Source organism: Mytilus galloprovincialis, chromosome 1, assembly GCF_965363235.1.
Source record: "Mytilus galloprovincialis chromosome 1, xbMytGall1.hap1.1, whole genome shotgun sequence".
Classification (NCBI taxonomy): Eukaryota; Metazoa; Mollusca; class Bivalvia; order Mytilida; family Mytilidae; genus Mytilus; species Mytilus galloprovincialis.
The window spans coordinates 52,924,208-52,943,750 of NC_134838.1; the positions used below are offsets into that span (position 1 = coordinate 52,924,208).

General features: G+C 33.0%; 1 protein-coding gene across 2 annotated transcripts; it reads right to left on the reverse strand.

The window, feature by feature from the left end:
• Positions 1–12,431: 12,431 nt before the first annotated feature.
• Positions 12,432–15,318, reverse strand: LOC143081124 (uncharacterized). Of its 2 annotated transcripts, XM_076257349.1 has the most exons (3): positions 15,233–15,318; positions 13,881–13,949; positions 12,432–13,328 (listed from the first exon to the last, which is right to left on the reverse strand). In XM_076257349.1, exons 2-3 carry the CDS (start codon positions 13,936–13,938, stop codon positions 12,457–12,459), a joined length of 930 nt encoding a protein of 309 aa, XP_076113464.1. In that variant the 5' UTR covers positions 13,939–13,949; positions 15,233–15,318; the 3' UTR covers positions 12,432–12,456. The 2 variants fall into 2 exon arrangements, with proteins under 2 accessions (XP_076113464.1, XP_076113457.1); XM_076257342.1 differs by lacking the exon at positions 15,233–15,318 and having other exon boundaries at positions 13,881–14,063.
• Positions 15,319–19,543: the final 4,225 nt, after the last annotated feature.

The window sequence follows — 19,543 nt, forward strand, 5'->3', positions numbered from 1 at the left end:
ACCATTAAAAAGATTGACCCTCTAAACTGTTTCAGTAAGCGTAACACAAAAATGCCCATTTTCAGAAAATCTAGAACTGACAAATAAAACAAAAATGCTCATAGAGTCCGCTTTCTATACCGCAATCCACACGACAAAACTATTTTGTGAAAAAACATTGTAATTTATTAAAATTTAGCATTTTCTCAATTTATTCATGTCCTGATACTGTGCTGGTGGGTCCTGTCATTGTGCTGGTGGGTCCTGATACGGTGCTGGTGATTTTGGATAAGAAGTTGGTCATATTTGAAACAAATGTTACAAAATCAATAAAATTGGGCAGATAATTGTTGTCAATAGGATCTATGACTCCTATTTTAGCTCTTGTGCATCCATTTGGCTGTTTAATATGTGTTTTTAAATGATCGTAACTTGTATTACATAATTACATAAAAGGGCAACATCTTTCGTCCAATATCAGATAACAATATATAGTATCTAAAATAAGAATAGTTTTGTTAAGATATTAAATGCCCCATTACATTGATGCTTCAATAATGATCAAAGCCCATGCCGCATAGACATGTTTGTTAGCACTCCGCATACCCCTCCCCACTTCTACCCAACCAACCTTCCTCATATCCTCCTTCATTGTTACAGTGGTGTACCAACACAACAATTTATCACATAAAATAATAACACAAAGACACACATTATTGAACAACGAATGCTCGCAGGTACTGAAAGCTAGTTCAAAGCCACATTTTCAACTAATAGATAAAAGAGGGACGAAAGATACCAAAGGGACAGTCAAACTCATAAATCATGTTCTCATATACAATAATCCCAATCGTGTCGATTGAAAAAGGTTCAAAACTTAAGTTCACATTTTAATGTTTGATGAAAAGTGTGCAGTGAATCTTGTGCTCACAACAGTTATTGTCATAATTATGTTTACATAAGACTTAAGGAATTAAGAAGGTACCAAGAAATATTTTACAGTTCAGTTTAATGATCATGAATGGAAGGGAATGGTATGGAAGTTTACATAGGACAAAAAGAAATTGATAGTATTTTGTGGCGAAAGACTTAAACGCTTCTTTGCATTATATAGTACAGCTCTTCTATAAATCATGCAAAAAAAAACTTTGATTGACTTGCTTGCTATGTTTGCGTGGATTTTTTCAAACAATAGGTCGGCGGAGTTTCAATACATACTGGGATTTGATTGGACAAATACAAACTGACAGGAATTGAAGTTTATGTTTATTGTCCAAACAAATTCTAGTATATAGTAAACAGACTACTTACCTGTCGTTTACAAACATCCAAACAATCATAGCAAGCAATTTGATCAATGGTTTGCTTTGCATATATTTATAGAAGAGCTGTAAATTCTAAAAAAAAAATTCTTGTTGTCGTAGATGGTTAAATCCTCAACAAAATCTCAATAACTTTGTTGGAACGAAAAAAGGTTTTAAATTAAATTTTCGTGGACTGTTTAGCTTCCACCCTGACGAGGCATGTTAGCTGTTCGTATGCTACTGCACCTGACGCAGGGAAACTTTCACATTTCCATCTTCTTTTCTGAAATATTTTACCCAGCTCATACTTGACAGGATTGTTATCCTAGTAAAAGGTGTAACCAATGAATTGAACACAAGTTAAAGTTCCACAATACTATATAATTTATTTTATGTGTCAATTTGTTCGAAAAAAAGTCGAAAAGAAGAGAGTTGTTTTAATGTCATGATTATCTGTCGCTTTCTAGATCTGTGCTTTATTTTTTTTTATTTTAGCATTTTAGCATTTATTTCAGATGACATGGACTCCTCACCCTGGTGACCCTGCTGCCTTTCATAACTTTATCCGTATACATATATTAATAGATAAACAAAAGGCTGCAACTGGTATTTTTGTATTTAACATGATTCGTTTTAACGAGAATATTTGTGGTGAATCGAAACTGTGAGGGTCAAAATCTTAAATTGCTTATAAATGTTGCTGGACCCAGTTTCGTTATCTGATCTGAATTTTCTGAAATGTGCAAGGTAGATAGACATTGGCCTTTTGATTTTTTTACTCGGTAAGTTTTGCCCTAATTGCTTGAACTTTTGCAACATTAAAGCCGATTTCAATTAGTGTTTAGACAAAGGGAATATCTTTGGTTATCTTGCTTGCTGAACAGAAAAGTCATTGTTAGATTATGTAAACTACCCTAATTTAAGAGTAGACTAGTCCGACAAATGACACATCTTTCTGTCTGTAGGACCAGGCTACTTCGAAAGGAGGGTAGTATACCTTACCTTATAATGACTTCACGGTTTAGCTAACAAGCAAGCTAACCAAAGATATTACATTTGCCTACATACTCAATGGAATCGGCAGCCGCTGTAACTAAAAACTCGAATACATTTTAACAGACAGTGGTGATGTTTGTTGATGAATATTGTTTTTCCTAGATTCACTCTTGAAAATTCATTTGGTTACATTTGATCAAGTAATTTCAGAAAAAATCTTTTTGTAATTGCGGACGATAAGACAATACACACGATCCATTGACACAGGTGAGCTTATATATTCGGGTTGATAACCAGTTGAAATTAAGCCAGTTTTTTGTGTGTGTAGATTTGTATTGTTTTAAACTGTTATGACCTTTTAAAGTTAAATGTAGGTGTTTAATCTAAGAATTTCTTTTTTAAACTTATATACTTGTTTTATACTCAATTGGTAGTATGAAGCTACGAGATATTTTATAAATTTTGAAATTGACATATTCTAGTCTGCCCTTTCATAAAATAGTGTTCAGACAAAAAAAAAATATGCTGATAAAAGTCTTACAGATACAGCAAGTGATTCTTAATAGCTATAAGATACATTTTTCTTTTAAAATACAACTTTTAAATCTTACGGGAAACAATTCCAAGCTTAAAACTTTCACTGTAACCTCGCTCTAACTACCCCCCCCCCCCAAAAAAAAACCAAAACAAACCCAAACCAAACAAACAAACCCGCAATACTATTGTCATTCTTATAGTCAGCACTAAATTGTTCACAAACAAATGTGTTTTAAGCTGCTAAAGACATATGATTCAAACGCTCAGAAAGTCCTTTGTTCTATACTTTTGCTCTCCATTTTTATGCAAAACCTTTCACATTTTTATTTTATGGGTTATTGTTGAAGGTCGTACGATGACGTATGGTTGTTAACACATACTTCCTTTGGTTTCTTATGGAAATTTGTCCATTGACAACAAACATACCACATCATCTACTTTATATAAGTATTGTATAAATTACAACGTATTTTGGTGATCTTGCAAAATGATCGTAATCCCGAAAATCGTAAACATATTTTCTTATCTTAAAAGGGGGCAAGAAGGGTTCCATTAACAGGCCAATAAATAAGATTACAGTTAATTTAAAAAAAAAATAAAAAAAATAGGGGTATTTTTTCTCTCATAATAACAGTAAACAGATTCACAACAATGTCAATTTCAAGAAAGCAGACAACAGTTAATTAGTCAATAACAGTACAGCATCAATGATCTTGAATATATGCCACTTTTAACTAAAATATAAAGGCACAGAACCAGGACATAGGAGCACAGAACCAGGACCGTTTTTCTTAGCACCAGCACAGCGTCAGGACAATTCCGTTCAACGAACTTGCACGACTTTTGCAATATAATATTGTTGTAATATACTTTGTATGGTACTTATGACGCATCAGAGAAAAATTAAGCAACAAAACAGTCGTTTTATTGCCGTTCTGATACAATGTAAACAAACCCACCAGCACAGAATCAGGACCCACCAGCACCTGACAGGACCAAATCACCAGCACAGAACGTTCTCTCGCAGGACAACCATACCCACTGTGGTTACTGTAGTTTACCGATATTCAATTTTAGTGGCTCGATTAAGAAGATACATTTCAATATATCAATTTATACATGTAGTGAACATGCACAAATGTAACGTACGTATAAACTGACATTATGTGTAAATGCCAAGTTGTAAAAGTAAAAAGTTGAAATCATAATGTTTGTCACTGTTTCCAACTTAAAAATCACTAATCGTTTACTATACTGAGCTGCATCATTGCTACGAAGCAGATGTGCTGTCAATCAAGGAATATAATCTGCTTCACATTATATCTAAAGGTGATGAAAAAAGAAAAATATCAACATGATCAAAGTGGTGTTTACAAATCGAAAATCAAAAGTCCTTTGAAGACAGAAAATATCTGCTTAGTCCCTTCAAATGCCAAGCAGTGTTCATGTTTCTCTGAGTCTTTTAATATTGTGTACATTATTATGTTACATATAGATGCGACTTTGAATTGAATCTTCCTACTTACCTGTTGGTGTCTAATAGAACCGACTTAGGCCGTGTTCACATCAAACGCCGTGTACAGTAAACATGTTTACATGTAGTTTAATGTAATGTACACAAGTTTTACATTAAATTTGTTCACGTCTATACACCTTGTTTAGCTACCTGTACATAAGATTTGTTCACACTTGTAAACTACAGTCATGTCATTTAAATATTGATTACGAAGCAACCGAATTCAAATTTTCGAACAACTTTTCTAGCAGTTAGGGAACGACCATTTGACTTTATAAAAAAAGGGGGATGGATTTTTCCACAATTTGATGTTTAAAAAAATCGGGTCATTCAGATGATTAGAATGAACAAATACTCTGAATCCAAAGTTTCCCCATACATTGAAGTGTAAAATATTGAATTGGTACCATCGAAAAAAAACAACTAATTATGAACTTTCGCGCGAGAAAAAAATCTGACTCAGAACCCCCCCCCCCCCCCTATTTTTAAGTAAAGTGGTTGCTCCTTTAAGAAAGTCATTTTGGATGTAGTTTAAAGATGTCTCGAATATGCATTAAAAACGTAGGCTCGCCATCACCGTGCTTACAGACGAAGAAAAAGAATTGCGATGTTAAGGATCACTACATTTTTATCTTTTCTGTTTGTTTCAAGTGGTATTTTTTCTCCAAGGAGTATTTGGCAAAGGGCAAATTTTTTATTTCTAATTGTATCTTAACGGATCTGAGATACTACACAAACAAACAACTAACCTCACCCATTTTTCAGTAATGGGGAATGTGTCAAAGCGACAACAACCCGACAACAGCCGAAGGCCACCAATGGGTCTTCAATGTAGCGAGAAACTCCCGCACTCATAGGCGTCCTTCAGTTGGCCCCTTAAAAAATATGTATACTAGTACAATGATAATGGACGTCATACTAAACTCAAAATTATACACAAGAAACTAAAATTAAAAATCATACAAGACTAACAAAGGCCAGAGGCTTTTATGAGTGAATCGTTGTTTGAGTATAAAGACCATTGGCAAATATTTCTGTCAGTGTGTACGTCCAATCGATTCGGGAAGACCTTTTCATTCGGCAATGATGACGGATGAGTCTTGATAAAGGGTTAATAAGGCTACGTAAAGTGTTTTTATAACAAATAAATATATCAAGTTTAGACAAATATTTCTGTAAAGAACTTTATTAATAAGTGTTATAAACATAAATTTTATATAAAAATTGTTTCTTTTTTAAATAAACATGGGAAAATTTAAGTTCTGAATGCCTAGTTTTGTGTACACTTAACCTACACAAGGCCTACATCGACTAACGACTTCATGTAGACAAAACATGATTTAAACTACATGTAAACATTGAGTTTTATCAATGGGAACGTAATTATGTTTATTTTATGTGTGAGTTACACAAACACAACACCGAGTTTAGGTCAATGTGAACACGGCCTTAGTCAAAGTTTCAAAGTCCATTACATTTAAATCAAACCCTACGTGTACATATATAGATATTTGTGTTTACTTGTATGGTGAATTATACACATTATTTATATATAGCGGTTTAGTTGACGATACCAATGTCACAATTAAAACTGACAATATATTATTATTATTACGTGGTATCACTATGACATAGATATTTATTCAAGTGCATATTAGAATTATTAAACTTACCTAATCTTTGTCAACTTCAAATATGGCTACCCGGAAGGGAAAAACGTCAATTTGTTCAGTGTTCATGTATGGTCTATGTTTAAAAATAGAAAAAAAAGTATACAAAATATTGCCAAGTTGTAATCTTTATTTATCATAGATTCATGTTTCGATTATCGTATTAACATCATTAATCAGGCGAATTAAGCAAATAATGAGTAGATGTTTTCTTAGTGAAATTGAATTAACAGTCAAGTACGAAAAACAAAAATCTATTGAAATAAATATCACCATGGGATAACCTATTATTTGGAAGTTCCTGAGTAATGATATATTTTTTTTTTAAATAAATTTAAATCTAACACAAACATTTGACAGGAAATCTAGAGTATCTATTCCAAAAACGATCGAAGACCACCGTTAAGCAACATCTAAATTATGTTGGAAGTAAAGCCCGGTACCACTAGACCACAATAGCACCACGCTCACCGCGATATGAAATAAATTCAGATCGTGGTGAGGTCGCAGTATGAGCGGCGCGGCATGAAAATGTAAACTTTCGTTGTTTTCATGATGATACTGCGTCCTTGTTACGCTTTTACAACTATCCCGCTCTTAGGATTATACCACGTTCTCATCACGCTTTTTGTACGATTATCATGATCCTACTACGCACATGAATTTATCACTACGACTATACCACGAGTTATCTGATCGCAACACGATCTTACCATCCTTCTTTCTACTGCAATAATGGCAAGTTGGATATGAGCGTCACTGATGAGTCTTATGTATACGAAACGCGCGTCTGGCGTACTGAATTATTCTCCTGGTACCTTTAATAACTATTAACCATGATTATACTACCTTCATACCGCGATCTTAAATTACGTTCTAAGCAATAGCGTGAACATCGTGTTCCATATGAATACTGTTTCATTCCTTCTACTTTTGATTAATACGTAGATTTCTCGGAAACAACACCGTCATGCCATCGAAATCTACTAGAACACGTGGGTGTGATGGTAGGGGTAGATGTGGAGGCAGATAGAGCTCTGATAGTAACGAATTCTGATCCAGCAGAAATGTCGGACCGACCAATCCAACCTAAATTACAACCTATTGCAGGTCCACCAAGCTCAAATGAGGATATTAAGGTAGCACTCCACAGTATAAAATAAAATTGAAAATGAACCACACAATGTTTTATCATCTCCTATTCCTTGATTTCTAATACATTACCCTAACTGTTTGTGTTGTACATGGGCATATGTATGTTATCATTATCTTCCATAGATTTGATTTTCAAAAGTTAATAGTATAGGGTGAAATATAATTCCTTTTAAGTGTATCCATGGCAATATTCTGTAATTATTTACTATAAAATATTGCAAAAAGGGGGGTGAACATGTCACATATATCCCCATAATCTTTGGATCAATCTTAAATTTCAATGCCTTTGAGCGATACCTTTTTAGAAACTAATGACATTAATCTTCCTTACGATCAAATAAAAAATGGGTGTCTTTCGCCTCATTTTTCGTACAATTTAATTACAAAGTTCGTGCGAAAAAAAGTTGGAAAATAACATTACAATAATTGCCAGACCAATTTATGATATGGACATGCAAATATGGAGACTGTGATACAGAAAACAGTCTATATTACATGCATGACATAATCTTGATGTTCAAATAAACCCAATATGAAGTAACACACACACAAACAAAACCTTGAGAGATTTAAATATATTTTATGTGAATGATGGTCGTAGTATGAACGTAGTCAGGTCGTAAGTAGAGCGTGATGAGTCCGGCATGTGCGTGCTAGAATTGTACTATGGTATTGAACAGCGTGGTGTAAACGTGGTACAGGCGTAGTTGGAGCGTAGTCGTAATATCATCGCTGTGAGATCGTAGCGCAGTCTCTCCGAATCGAATCACGCTTTCGATACGGCCATACGCTCTCGCTACGATAGTTCAGCGACCTTTGCGATCTTACCACGACCTTAGTGCGCTCTCACAACGCTTCTACTACGACCGCATCACGATTGTTTTGGCCACGCTCATCTCGATTTTGAAGACCTAACCACGACCGTATACGACCTTATAGATCATAGTGCGATCGTGGGCACAACCTACAGACTCCAGGTATTTTGCTGTAATACAAAATATTGATAAATTTTGCTCAGATTAAAGTTGGTTTGTGTTGCTTCATTGCTAAGGATGCGTCATTCAGGACTAGATCGTGTCAAAGTCATAACTATTTGTTCGGGAGCGTGACATGCCTTCTGCAGATTGTTAGTTGATTCGTAATAAATACAGTTTAGTGTGTCAGTCTAGTACAAAGACGGGTATACATTCGTGTATTCGTTGCCCTAATATGTTATATGATATTTTCCTCTATACTTTGAACACAGACCCATCACCAAGCGGACAGTACATACTTAAAGATAATTTACAAAAATCAGTGAATGTATAGTAGACTTCATGACCCGTCTAACCCTTGCTGAAGGCGTCCGCTTTTTGTTCATCGTTGAAAATGAAAATAGTATTTCGAATATGTTTGTGCTCCGCAGCGCTTTTTTTTAAATTAATTTCAAATTATCAGAAATGCTCAAACCTGAAAAATATATTTAAGGAGGTACAGATAAATATTACTTATTTATTTGACCCAAAGAGACATAAAGAGAATGCCAAATTCATCTGAGATAAAAAAAAAAAAAAAAAAAAAAAAAAAAAAAAAAAAAAAAATCCCTAAGTAACATTAGTTTAATCATGGAAGTATTATTTAAAATATGACTTCCATGGTGTAGTATATCATCAGAGAATTTAAAAATAAAGTAAGTAATAGCACCTGAGATAACCCCTCCTTTTTGGTGGGGCTCGTATTGCTAAGTCTTTAGTTTTCTATATTTTGTCTTGTGAACTATTATTTTGTCTGTTTGTCGTTTTCTTTATTAGCCATGGTGTTGTCAGTTTATTTTCTATCTATTAGTTTAAATGTCTCTCTGGTATCTTCGCCCCTCTTTAATAAATTGTCAGTAGAGACACCCTGACTTCTGATCTGATGGTGTTATTGGGCCTTAATCGTCCACCAACTGTGGTATCGACTTAATTCTAGTAATTGAAATAAAAAATAACACTTTTAAATATTCCATACTAATACATTTGTTAATCTAAAAAAAAAGATTACACCAAAAGTAGTATTTTAGTTTTCAGAAGACTACAATATGCACATGATTTTTGCAAATTGGAAAACGCACTATACCTAAATATATACGCTTTCTTAATCAAAGCGAAAAAACACATTCCTAAAATTTTACTTCAAAAATAATTTTGAATTCTAACCCAAATAAATGCATAAACCAATGAATCACAACAACTGTACAAAATGGTGTTCCAATCCACAAATTCCAAGACGTTTGTAGATTTTTGCTTTGTTTTTCAAATTATTTTTTTTAATTTTTTTTTTAATAACTTATTTTTACGAAATTGAACAAAATAATGACACATCTACATAGTCTAATTAGGCATCCAATATATGCTATTTGATAAAATTGAGAATGGAAATGGGGAATGTGTCAAAGAGACAACAACCCGACCAAATAAAAAACAACAGCAGAGGGTCACCAACAGGTCTTCAATGTAGCGAGAAATTCCCGCACCCGGAGGCGTCCTTCAGCTGGCCCCTAAACAAATATATACTAGTCCAGTGATAATGAACGCCATACTAATTTCCAAATTGTACACAAGAAACTAAAATTAAAATAATACAAGACTAACAAAGGCCAGAGGCTCCTGACTTGGGACAGGCACAAAAATGCGGCGGGGTTAAACATGTTTGTGAGATCTCAACCCTCCCCCTATTTTCTGAAAATAAATGAAGTATAAAAAAAGGACAGACGTTAAATCCATAGTGTTCCTGCATCCTCGATACGGGTCATAGCTATAATAATAAACAGAATCTTCCAATCTATATCCACCTTACAAAACATAGTGAGATAAAAACAAACGGGTTACCATAAAGTACGTAATCACACCATTTATAAACATGCAGATAATGAATTTGTGTAAACATTGTATAGGAACAATGTACAGCAAGACAAATCGTATTAAAAAGCAAATAAACACTTTTAATATTTGATATATATCATTATTGAATTTCAGTGTGCATGCAATATATGCGTGATAAAACGAACATGAAACAGTGGATCAGAACTGAAATACACATAGTTAATTTTCCGGCATTTGATGTCTTATCCTTAGACGAGAAAAGTCTGTAGTTCTGATCTTATCTAAGCCAATAGCTGTTGCTGGATCTCAGCCGCATCATAAAGCAAACAATCAGAATCTATATGTGGTAAGTAATTACTGCAAGAGGGCTATGCATAGGGTGGTTGCATTCCTATGGCAAAAAAGCTTAAAAATACAAATTTAAGAAGTAATTATAAAAAGAAGATGTGGTATGATTGCCGATCAGACAACTCTCTACAAAGAACCAAAATGACACAGACATTAACAACTTGAGGTAACCGTACGGCCTTCAACAATGAGCAAAGCCTATACCGCATAGTCAGCTATAAAGCTATAAAAGTCCCCGAAATGATAATGTAAAACAATTCAAACAAGAAAACAAACGGCCTTATGTATGTGCAAAAAAAGAAAGAAAAACAAATATGTAACGCATAAACAAACAACAACCACTGAATTGCAGGCGCCTGACTTTGGACAGGCACATATATACATAATGTGACGGGGTATGTTCACTTGTTTGTAATTACATGTCTTTTAAGTGAGTTTACACCACTGGGTCGATGCCACTGCTGGTGGACGTTTCGTCCCATAGGGTATCACCAGCCCAGTAGTCAGCACTTCGGTGTTGACATGAATATCAGTTATGTGGTCATTTTTATAAATTTCCTGTTAACAAAACTTTGACTTTTTCGAAAAACTAAGGATTGTCTTGTCACAGGAATAGATTACCTTAGCCGTATTTGGCACAACTTTTTGGAATTTTGGATCCTCAATGCTCTTCAACTATGTACTTATTTGGCTGTATAACTATTTTGATATGAGCGTCACTGATGAGTCTTATGTAGACGAAACGCGCGTCTGACGTACTAAATTATAATCCTGGTACTTTTGATAACTATTTAGCCTTTTCAATTTATATTTAATATTGTGACTCTCTATATTGTGAAGTTACACTATTGTTTCAGGAAAGGATGAAGATTCGTACCTATCTAAACGTTTGAACCCGCTGCATTTGTCTGTACTTGACCAAACTGAGGAACTTAATGCTCAGTTCTTGTCCATGTTTGTTCATGTTTGTTCATGTAGTTCATAAATGTTTCTCCTTTTTTATATAGATAAGACCGTCGGTCTTATGTTTGAATGGTTTTAAACTAGTCATTTTTGGGGCCATTAACATTTTGCTGTTCGGTGCTCCGTATCACAGACGTACCGGTACCTTGATTTATAATGGTTTACTTTTACAAATTGTGACTTGAATGGATAGTTATCTCATTGGTACTCATACCAAATCTACTTATCAACCAGTAAAACAGTTTTACAACTGGCAATATCAAGTATAATTCTTTTAAATATGTTATTAATTAATTTTGTGCTGCGCATATGTAACTACCAGTCCGGTTGGTTTGAGATTAATTCAGAGAAGTTGTTTAATGACAAAAGCTAAATATGTTTTTCTATGCTAAAAATAATGCATAGGAGGAGATTAATTAAATCCTAAGTCAATATAGCAAAGTTGGGTTATTATATAGGCCATTGTTATATTATAGTTCGTTTCTGTGTGTGTTAATTTTTAATGTTGTGTTTCTGTTGTGTCGTAGTTCTCCTCTTAAATTTGATGTGTTTCTGTTGTGTTGTTGTTCTCAACTGATTATACATCTTTGATATATATTTTCATATTTTATAAAGTGTTTTCTTATCGGGGCCTATTATAGCTGACTATGCGGTATGGGCTTTGCTCATTGTTGAAGGCCGTACGGTGACCTATAGTTGTTAATGTCTGTGTCATTTTGGTCTTTTGTGGATAGTTGTCTCATTGGCAATCATACCACATCTTCTTTTTTATATATAATGTAAAATAGAACATTTTTTGTCAATCTAAATGTAAAAACAAAAAAAAAAGAACCATATTTGGATGCACAGGATATTTGTCTATCTTGTCAGTAATTTGTCGTCATTACTTATAAAAAAAATCAAACACATCAATAAGTTTTCACTCAAAACGTTTAGAGGATATTTTTCATTTTTTTTTGTGCTGATTGGTAGCTGTTTCCTTCAAGTAAACGCTATTTCTTTTCTATTTTTCATTTTTTTTATACAGTTTCAATGATGAGAAGTACAACTGAATAAAATAAAGAAAACAAACTGTATTCAACATTTTATTTTATAAAAAAGCAATACTGTTAGTGTGTGAAGTCTGGATTTCAGTGATATGCTATTCATTGTTTGTATCCTTTAGACGGTCTCCTTCTACAAATCATGTGACAATTAACAGAAGCACAGTATTTGTTCGTTGGACAATCGCCATCACTAAAACAGTCGTTTTTACAATCAGTTTTTGTTCCTACCATTGACTGAGAAACGAATCCTGAACCGGAAGAACGTGCTGATCCACTTCGTCTGGATGAAACTGTGTCTATAACATCAAGTCCACTACGTCTAGAAGAGATTGCGTCAAGAATATCAGAACCTGTATGACCAGACACTCCACGGCTACTACCTAAAGTGTCCAAATGAGAACTTCTAGCCAGACCGGATGAACCAATACTTCTGCCAGAGGATAAATGACCATCATTACTTGAAACTCGGGTCAACCTAGATGATGAACTTCTAATTATTTCTGAGATTGCGTTACCTCTGTTTATAGAGTCTGACAATCGTGATGCACCAATTATACTTCCAGAAGTAATGTCGACGCAGTAACTGCTACAACCATCATGTACACATTTTTGTCCTGAACGACATAATTTGTCTACTCCACATCCATAATGACAGTTACTGTCATCGTCAGATAAAGCACGTGACAAACCCACTGATGAGTCTCTTATGATTTCAGATGAAGAGGTCCTTCCACCAAAAGAGCCCCCAGACAAACCTCTACTGGCTGATGACCCGTGTGTTATAAATTCATTGCCTATTCCATGTGATGTTCCAACAGCTCTTGATCCTGCTCGTCTATTTGCATCAATAACGTCTAAAACAGAAAGTGATTCGCCACCACGACGCCCGGTTATGTCTCTTCCTAGTGTGCTTTCGACTACTAAAGTCGTCTTACCTCCACGTGTAGCATGTTTTCCAGTTGGTGCATATACTGTGAAATAGACATTTTACATTGTATAAAATTTGCACAAATATACACGAGACAGTTTTAATCTATATATTGATATAAGGACATCTGGTAATTTTGCTTATAAGACATCAATCCAATTTGAATAAAATGACAGGAATGTTTACAACTGAATGAACCTAACGATTTCATCACTGTAGAAATCTCATACTGTTTAGAAAGATAAAAATGTAAATAAGTGGACCATGATCTGCTTGCCTTTTTGGCGCACCTGAGTGTTTGTGTTGCTCAGTTTTTAGTGTTTTTATGAAGGATTTTATGTACTATTATTTGTCCACATTACACAATATTAAAACATATGAATTAGTAAACCATTCATTTAAATTTTTTCTTTAATAATTTTCTAAAATAAATACAATTTGAAATGATAAATTCATATGTACTGAAATTATATATCTTTATTTAAGATTTTTGTATGTTGAGGTATTTGGATTTTTTTTTGTATCAGAACATCGAAAATCCTTCTGTAGAAATAACCTATGAATTTTGAGAAGGCAAATCGAATATTTCTCTTACCGGCTAGTGTTACTGTGGCCAATGCCAACGAAAATAAAACGGTCTGGAATCTCATCATCTCTAACAATTCTGAAATTGATAAATTATGATTTTTAAAGTCATGGAAAATTATAATCAACACGTGGCTCATACAAAACAGTGAATTTACTACTGAAGACCTTAAAGACAGTAACATGTTAGTAACAAACCACGGTGCCACGAATGTTAGTTCCAGTGTATAGTGAAATGACAGAATTTTGTCAAACGAAGCAAATATGTAGGTTTCATTGTTGTTTTTGTCGAGCTACATGTTTTGCAAAATGTATTAACTAGTATTATGTAAGGATTAGACCCACACAGGGCATTATTATGTAAAGAAAAAGAAATTCGAAAATAGAATGATATTGTAAGACTTTCGAGAGATATCTACGAAAATACTAACAAAAAAAGAACAATGGATTATTCGCCATCAATTATACTATAACCGGAACCTATATTACTGCGCCATATATGATTGGATGCTCGAGACAAACATTTTAAAAATTCAAAAGGTGATACCAGTATTGAACAAATAGCTGATTAATCAAACCAAAAGAATGACACAAAACAATAGCTAAATCAGCACAATGAATCAAATAAAAAACAATATGAACTATAAAAGTTCAAATCTACAATCGCTGCGATATAGCCTTGTTGTGCTAATGCGGCGTAAAGTAACCAACAATCAATCGATCAATCAAATCTATAATACAATTCTACTGATCAGGGTGATTTGGTTGAAATTATAGATCAGAATGATTTGTTAGAAATTTACCAAATTAACGAATGAGGAAAATTGATTTAAGCAAAATATATCAATGTATACCTATGTTTTAGAAACAGACAATTCTTTTACATTGTTTAATAAATAAAATAAATATATGTATTGAATTTGATTTAAACACCATCTTCTATATTCCAAAGAATTATTTCAATTGGATTTTCATTTCCTATAGATCTTGTGTAATTATAGGTTATACTTTTATAAAAAAAAAATCACTAAAATAAACATAAAAGTTTGTCTTTTATCTTTCAGTGATATAAAACAATTAATAAATGTTGAACAATGTAAACTCTCGATATTCTATTCGTTTTCCAATGTTTCATTCTTATAAGGTAACACCTACTGATTTTTTTTTTACTGTAATCTGTAGCTACTTTCGAAAATTTAAAAAGCAAAGAGTCATTAGTACCCAATAAACTTTATTAATCTTTTTTCTAATTATTTAATTATTTAATGACTTATTTTCAGTTGATCTCTCTTACTTTTGCATTATTGTTGTTTACATTTATTAATAGTTAATATATATTTAATGTATTACATAATTTCTTACCTTTGTTTAAAGCAATTGCAATAATGTCTAGTGAATAATGTTTTACTGCTTCAGAATCGTTCTTTTATACCCTTTTTCAATTTTTTTTCTAATAGTTGACATACACACAAGGAAATGTTTAACTGAACAGCAAATGATGCATTCGTTAATTATAGATGAAACTTAAAATGTCACCATGTATTTTTTCTATGGAATTGTGAAATATGTATATCTAACGAATGCACTAAGGGTTCATAACACATTTTGTTTCCTTCTATAGCTACAACAGACATATTTGTTATGACATCATAATAAATGTTTGTATTATATATCATTGTTTGGCCGATTAATAATGTTCTCAAATAAACACATTATATATTTGGTAGTAGCCAGAGACTTGTACTGTTTGAAAATAAATAAACTAACGCCCTTTATTTCCTTATAGCCGAAATACATTCTTTTCTTAGAATTGTTAAGAAACCGCTGCTTTGTAATTTATTTACCTCACAATATTAAACTCATCTAAGTTAGGAGGATTTCAATAAAATTTGTAAGACACGCATCTTGGCTGTTTCAGATTCACTAGACATATTCGAATCGAATCAAAACAGTAAAAAGGGAAGATCATGATCAATTTTGAAATTATGAAACTAAAGAGGATGAAAAACCAAAAACTCAAACGTAGTTGCGTCAAATCTATTTAATGCCATCTTGATAGCTTTATCATTTTAATCAGTTTTAACTTTTTTAGTGAAATGTATATTTTTCAGACCAGAATCTTTCATCTAAACAAAAGCATTTGCCTTCTAATAATAGGTTACTTTCGAAGATGAAGCGTTTACAAGCAGTAGGGAAAGGTTAGCGAAAGATACCAAAAACAGATATTGAAACTCATAAGTCGAAAATATAACGACAATCCCCTGATAAATATCAACAATTATTAGAAGACGGACAGAACAGTTTACAAAACACAACACAGATGACCAAAGACTTGGCATTAAGAATCCCACAAAAAACTGGTAATCTTATCACTGATTCTCCCGCGCTTCAGCTATTGTGAACAATAAGATGTTAGATCTTTTATTACTTAAAATAAAACCTGTTTTACCCTGACAATCATTTAGAGCTTTATATATTGTGCGTGTACCTGTCAATTATCGACGACTTAATGTTACTTTATATATGTCTTTAGGTTTTTTGTGTCGTTTGGTTGTTATTTATTCACATGCAACCCGCGTCTCCTTTTATTTAAAAATTTCTCAATGCGTGATTTTTTTTTTCTTTCTCAACGTTATAATACAAATGATGCTGTTGCTGTTTCCAGTTATACCAGGCTTATACTTTTAAGTCGATACGCAAGACGTGCGTTTTATCTGCAAGCTTTGTACTCAAATTAAAGACAAGATTAGATACAAAGTGTACAAAGTATAAGATAATTACACTTCAAAATCAATTAATTACAGTGAAACCTATTTTAACCGAACTTATTAGGGACTTCAGATTTTGTTCGGTTATGGCCGAAGTTCGGTTTCATCAAGTTCACAATGCAAATAATTTGATATTACAGTGCTTACGAACATGTTTGTTTTATACAGGTTTTCGGTTTATAAAGGATTCGGTTTAGGCAGGTTTCACTGTAGTATGACAATGATTAATTTCAAATAACAAAAACAATATATCATTGCACTGTTTTGTTTGCGTATTTGTATTTTTGTGTGATTCAATTTTCATCCTGCAACCATACAAAAAGCAGAATGATTGGTATTTGAATCTTTAGATTAAAATGAACTAACAAAAACGTTTAACCCAGTAACACCAGTTTGGCATTAGAAAGTATAACTATTCCGAGGATGAAACAAAGAATTATGTTTGTTACTCACACGCACTACTTTCAATGTTTTGCTTTTCCTAACAAAACTTAAATCAAACAGCAAATTTAACCTTTGTCATTGTTGAATACAGATATTAGAAAATTGGTTGGTTTACTAAACAAATACGATAAATATCATAAATTTTATACAAAAAACTAGAGGCTCTCAAGAGCCTGTGTCGCTCACCTTGGTCTATGTGCATATTAAACAATGGACACAGATAAATTCATAACAAAATTGTGTTTTGATGATGGTGATGTGTTTGTACATCTTACCTTAGTGAAAATTCTTGTTGCTACAATTATCTCTATCTATAATGAACTTTTCCCAGTAATTACAGTGGAAAATATTTTCGAAAAATCTACAAAAATTTATGAAAAATGTTAAAAATTGATTATAAAGGGCAGTAACTCCTAAAGAGGTCAACTGACAATATCGGTCGTTTTTACTTATTTGTAAATCTTACTTTGCTGAACATTATTGCTGTTTACTGTTTATCTCTATCTATAATATGATTCAAGATAATAACCAAAAACAGAAAAATTTCCTTAATATTACCAATTCAGGAGCAGCAACCCAACAACAGTTGTTCGATTCATCTGAACTTTTCAGGGCAGATAGATCTTGACCTGAGAAACAATTTAATTCCATGTCAGATTTGCTCTAAATGCTTTGGTTTTTGAGTTATAAGCCAAAAACTGTATTTTACCCCTATGTTCTATTTCTAGCCATGGCGGCCATCTTGGTTGGTTGACCGGGTGACCGGACATATTTTTTAAACTTACTACCCCAATGATGATTGAGACCAAGTTTGGTTCAATTTGGCCCAGTAGTTTCAGAGGAGAAGATTTTTGTAAAAGATTACTAAGATTTACGAAAAATGGTTAAAAATTGACTATAAAGGGCAATAACTCCTAAAGGGGTCAACTGACCATTTCGATCGTTTGACTTTTTTGTAAATCTTACTTTGCTGAACATTATTGCTGTTTACTGTTTATCTCTATCTATAATATTATTCAAGATAATAACCAAAAACAGCAAAATGTCCTTAATATTACCAATTCAGGGGCAGCAACCCAACAACGGGTTGTTCAATTCATCTGAAATTTTCAGGGCAGATATATCTTGACCCGATAAACAATTTAACCCCCACGTCAGATTTGCTCTAAATGCTTTGGTTTTTGAGTTATAAGCCAAAAACTGCATTTTACCCCTATGTTCTATTTTTATCCATGGCGGCCATCTTGGTTGGTTGACCGGGTCACCGGACACAATTTTTAAACTAGATACCCCAATGATGATTGTGGCCAAGTTTGATTGAATTTGGCCCAGTAGTTTCAGAGGAGAAGATTTTTGTAAAAGTTAACGACGACGGACGACGCCGGACGCCGGACGCAAAGTGATGAGAAAAGCTCACTTGGCCCTTTGGGCCAGGTGAGCTAAAAATGGAGATTTGTTTTGTTTATCACTCACACTTTTAAGTAAGGGTTCGTGTTTTAAATATTCTATGTTATATTTTGTGTACTCTTGTTTGTATTTGGTCTTTTTCCTTTTTCGTCATGAATTTGTCAGTTTAAGGATGTTTGCTGCTCAGTTTCAAAATAAATAACTTTCCATTAAACTAATATATATTTATAGGGGATTAATTGAGGTAACAAAAAAGCAAATAAAATATAGGGGTCAATGGGCTTGTTTTCTAATTAGTCATTGGTATTTTGGCGGGAAATGTTCTCTTTTGACTCTTCATAGCTTTATCATTGACCAGTTAAAGTTTTCAAAAACTATTAAAAAATAAATAAGATTTTATAAGACTTTTACAAATGGCTGATAATTATACATGTTAAAGATTTATAAAAAGGAAAATGGGGGTCCATGGGCAAAATTCTTTAAGGCAATCAAATGGATGAAACCAGAGGATTTTGAAAATCTGACAAAAAATCCAAAACATGACAAGCAAACATCCTTAATCGACTAATGCGTTTGAAATATTTTACCTATCGTTTATTTCACTTTTTTTAGAAGAGGCTTTTTTATTCGTCTATCTTTAATATTACACTGTTATTTTTATTTCCCCCTATCTACATATTTCCTAAACACCAAATTGATGGGCAGGTGGTGGTGTTTTACTACTGAAGAATATGAAGTTGACAATAGTCAAAGTTAGATTAATCTATTGTTTCAGAGATCTTATTTTCATTGTTGATGCGATACTTTCAGATACTGTTTGTTACCTTAATTTGTATCTTTTTAATCAATGTATGTGATTTGACCATCAGTAAATTGTCGTTGCCTACATTCTATCAGTATCAACTTCAGAAAAAAATATCAATATGAAACAAACATTTTCATCTTTAAAAAGAGAGACGAATGATGACATGGAGATATTCAAAACTTATTAGATAATACAATTAATTATCTAATTAATACCACAATTTGATATTAATAAGTATTGCAATTTTCA

What these genes read in the sequence shown, in the direction of transcription:
- LOC143081124 (XM_076257342.1), bottom strand. Translation starts at nt 14,055, where the DNA reads ATGTTACTGTCTTTAAGGTCTTCAGTAGTAAATTCACTGTTTTGTATG. An exon ending in GGCCACAGTAACACTAGCCG is followed by an intron (nt 13,329 to 13,880) that starts GTAAGAGAAATA and finishes TCTATTTCACAG; the next exon opens with TATATGCACCAACTGGAAAA.